Source organism: Conger conger, chromosome 13 (assembly GCF_963514075.1).
Source record: "Conger conger chromosome 13, fConCon1.1, whole genome shotgun sequence".
In the NCBI taxonomy this organism is placed as follows: Eukaryota; Metazoa; Chordata; class Actinopteri; order Anguilliformes; family Congridae; genus Conger; species Conger conger.
In genome coordinates, this window is record NC_083772.1 from 12,242,283 (window position 1) to 12,246,757 (window position 4,475).

A 4,475-nucleotide genomic window follows, 5' to 3' on the forward strand; every position below is an offset into this window, starting at 1 on the left:
ATTTTACTTCCTGAAGGCCCCCAACAGAGTTTGTTTGATTTTAGACGACATCTATCTTTGCAGGAATTGGTCAATATTCTGTTTGAATCTTGATTTAATACTGGTGAACAGGAAAAGAAGAATATATGATAAATGTCTGCATTGTTGCTTATGTCCATATTAAACTGCAAACATTTTTAGCAAAGACATTTTTGCATTTATATTTTCTTTTCAAAATGTTTATCATGATCCTATTAATGTACATACAGGCATAAACTGTACACTCAGTTAGCACTTAATTAAGTATTAGACTTATTTTTTAGAGCTGCTGCTGCCCCACGGTTGGCTGATCAAATATTTGCATTAACAAGCAGGTGTACAGATCTACCTAATAGTGGTCACAGAGTATACATTGTAAATAACTACGATTTCATTTCAAATGTTAAGCAGGAGAATAAAAACGGACTTCTGTACGTAGGCCAGTGATTGCATTTCTTTTTTTCTTTTCTTTTTGGGGGGGGGGGGGGGGGGATTGTTCATTGTTACCACTAAAGTCACTGCATTTGTTTTATTCATTAAACCCTATTCCACATCAGTGATTCTGTAGCATTATTGTCCAAGACAAAAAAGCTTTGGGGATCATATTTTCTCCTTGATTGTGCTTTTACGCAAAAACACCGAAAATGGCTTGTAAATGTCAAGGAAAATATATAGTACTTAGAAGATAAAAATGTATCAATAACCTAAATTACAGTAATGAATAATAAAAAAGTAAAATGAATTCTGCATTTTTGCAGAAAGTCTGTTTTTTTTCTCATCTTTTGCAAAACACTACACAGCCTCTATTCCTCTTCTAATTAATCTGCATAAGAGGAGGTGACATGGCACATGAGCAGTGCTATGATATCACTGCATGAATCCTAAAGATCCAATAAAGAGACAACACTAGAGACACAATTTATTTTCTTAGTAGTTCTGCCTGAGACAACCATAATCACTGACATCTAATGAGGTAGACCTGGAACTAAATACCTTGCTTAGTGTGTGCTCTAAGATTCATGCTGGGAAATCCAGGATATTCTTACTCGTGGGTCTGCCCTCTTAAGTACTAGACAATGAATTCCTCTGTTAATGTATAGTTAATGTATAGACCTCTCACAGGCTTAATGTTATGAATGAGCCAAAATCAATCAATTTTTATTTGTATAGCACTTTTAACAAAGGGGCTTTGTCATAAAGCAGCTTTACAGAGAACCGGCCCCCAAGAGTACGCCTAGGACAACAGAGGAAAGGAAAAACTCCCTGGCTAAGAGGAAGAAACCTTGAGCAAAACCTGACTCAGTAGCAGAACACATCTGCCTCTGGATGACAAATATGACCAGAGGCATATCGGGCTGTAAATATAAACAGAATTGTTTATATTGTTTCCAAGGCTGACAGCCACTTTACGTTTGTTTCTTCATTGTGAGGGATTTCTTTTTGTCACTTTATTCAAAACATAGTGTTTTCGTTCTCACCATAGATTAGTGTCGGTTATTGTACGTATTGCACTAAGGCTATACACCAGGGTTGTCAAACTGAATTCCCAGGGGGCCGCAGTGTCTGCAGGTTTTTGGGATTTCCTTCCAATCAGCTGTCAATGAAGGCCTTGAGAACAAGGTGTGTGGATTCTGTAGCCAATCGGTGAATTAACCACAGGTGCCGAGAACATCCCAAAAACCAGCAGACACTGCGGCCCTCCAGGACTCGAGTTTGACACCTGTGCTATACATCATTGCCTCAGCGGGCCCTCCAGATGAGGGACCCGTGCAGCCTATTATGCCCAGCATCATCTGTGTGCTGGAGCCACTAACACCAGGAAGCCTGGTGTTTGACCCTGGGGGTGGCTTCCATGGAACATAACTCCCTTCCTGCAATTAATTATCACTTGCTCCCAGAGCCCAAAGCTAGGGGGGTAATATTAAGGTGCTGTCCACCAGGTGGCCTACAGACAGGTATGGCCACAGCTGTGATTGATTGTAATCACCGTAGCTGTGGCCAATTACCTCATTATAGGGTAATGGTTTGGGTAGGCTTGGGTTTTTCAGTTGAGACCGGTTCGGGTTTGGAAGAATTGGGGTTGTATGGACTGCTGCATGAGCTGACTTTTGGGGCGATTACTTTTGTAATTTCTTCGGTTTGGGTTGCTGGTGTTTGCCGTGCTTTGTTTTATTAACCTTTTACAAAAAAAGGCTTCAAGTCAACCCTTCTTTTGAGCATTTTAATGTAGCTGAGCTGTCCTAACCCCTCATCTCTGCGATGGGTCTGGTTGCCCGGCCTGCAAAAAAAAAAAACACCTGTGATGATGCACACTGCCTGCATCAGAAGCCAGAACATTTGGGAACTTGTGTCATGGCCTATCTTGTTTTGGTTTGGTTTGTTCTCTTTGGCCTTTTAAACACCTGATTAAATGAGCTTCTTGTACTTTGTGTACTCTATTAGATCAGCAGTTTCTTGAGATGTTCAAACCACCCTGTCTGGCACAAACAACCATTCCGCGGTCAAAGTCACTTAGATCAAATTTTTTCCACATTCTGATGGTTTATGTGAACATTAAGTGAAGCTCCTGACCCGTATACATGATTGTAGACATTACACAGCTGCCAAACAATTGGTTGGATTAGATAATCGCATGAATAAGTAGGCGTAATAAAGAAAAAATGTTCCTAATACAGTGCTTGGTAAGTGTATAGTCTAATAAGAATCCAACTTGGTTGGTTGCTCTCGGATGTTATTTGCCTTTATGTGATAAGGCGACAAGGCATGCCAACATCAATTTGCATTTGCTCTTTATTCAGCCATATTGGCAGCCAAATACCATCAAATCTTCTCCTTCCATAATGGGGTTAGTGTAAAAAAAGTGCATCACATTGGAACTTCCAAGCAGCTGTTAAATTAAGTTCCTTCTGTGGGAATTACAGAACAACTTGAGAATTACAGAACCTTAAAAAAAAAAAGAGAAAATCCCTCTGAGAACTAATGAATGAAAGTCTAATGGCAAACAATTATATAAAAGCAACAATTCCTTCTGCAACAAAGCATTAGTCAACTGACTCTGACAGGGTAAGTGCATTATGATTTACATGTTTACATGCAATATGATTTTTTTAAACTGAATGAAGATTTATTATTGTGTTTTTTTAATTAATAGATTTTCAATATTTCACAAAACATTGTGCTTAGGCTCTCTAAATACCATTACTCTCTTTTTAAATCAAAAGCCATTACTTTATTTTTCTAATTGTCTCTTCGACTTCAGAAATTCTTCTACAAGGTGATAGATAATGTTTACAATGATATTGAACTGCTGGTTAAAAGAAAGATTCAAAACTGTTATTTTTTTATCTACTTTATGATATGTCTTGGTTAGCACATTCAAATTTAATTTACTGTGTGAATTAAGATGTTTGCATTTTACATTTGATTTGTTTTTATTGTTTTTATTTCATAAGGTTCCTTCAAGTGCTTCCAATTTCTCACTGCCCCACTAAATGATGCAAAATCTGACAGAGTATCCAGGAAACTCAACATTCAACATGGTCCAAATAACAGCAATGAAAATATGTCTTCTCATCCCACTTTTTTGCATCTTCCTCTACTTCATTGTCCTGATGCTGCACACCCTGGCATCACACAGGCAGTTCTGGGAGAACCCACGCTACATCCTTTTTGGCTACATGCTGATCAACGATACCCTGCTGGTGGTGTGCTCCGCCCTGCTTTATGTTTTCTTCAAGGCCCAGTTACACCTTTCCATCATCCTCTGCATGTCCATGATCTTCATCACCACCGTCACCTTCCTCAACACTCCGTTTATTCTGGCGACCATGTCACTTGAGCGCTACGTTGCCATATTCTACCCCCTGCGTCGGCCCGCTGCCTGGCGTGCAGACTGCATTTGGGCCGTCATCCTGCCCACGCTGCTGATCAGCCTGGCGTTCCCCACCATCGAGATGGGCCTGGGGAGGCAGTACCCCGGCTCCAGTGCCTTCACCACCATGGTGATCTGCAGGGGTAAAGACCTCCACAACTCGCCTCTCATGACACTGGTCAAGGTCTCCCTGTACGGGATGTTCTTTGTGGCGACGGCCCTCACCATCCTCTTCACTTATGGTCGCATCCTGCAGAAGGCGCGGACGATGCGTCGGGATGAGGCGGTGGGCAAGGCCCTGTACACGGTGCTGCTGCACGGGCTGCAGCTCTTGCTCTGCGTCATGTCCTTCACCCAACCTGTCACAGAACAACTCATTGTGGTGCACTCGCGGTGGCTCAAGGAGCAGATTCCCTTCTTAAACTATTTATTTTTCGCCCTGCTACCCCGCTTCCTCAGCCCGCTCATCTACGGGGTGCGGGATGAGGGTCTCAGGGCCCATTTGAAGAGGGCCATCCTGTGCTGCTCCCCCAAAATGACCCCTCAGCAAATGGGTAAACCTCTAAGATCAGTGAGGGCAGGGTAA

General features: G+C 41.7%; 1 protein-coding gene across 1 annotated transcript; it reads left to right on the plus strand.

Moving 5' to 3' along the window:
• The first annotated feature begins 3,512 nt into the window (after positions 1-3,512).
• LOC133107342 (odorant receptor 131-2-like) lies at positions 3,513-4,475 on the plus strand. Its single transcript, XM_061216331.1, has one exon. The coding sequence runs from the start codon at positions 3,513-3,515 to the stop codon at positions 4,473-4,475; it is 963 nt and encodes a 320-aa protein (XP_061072315.1).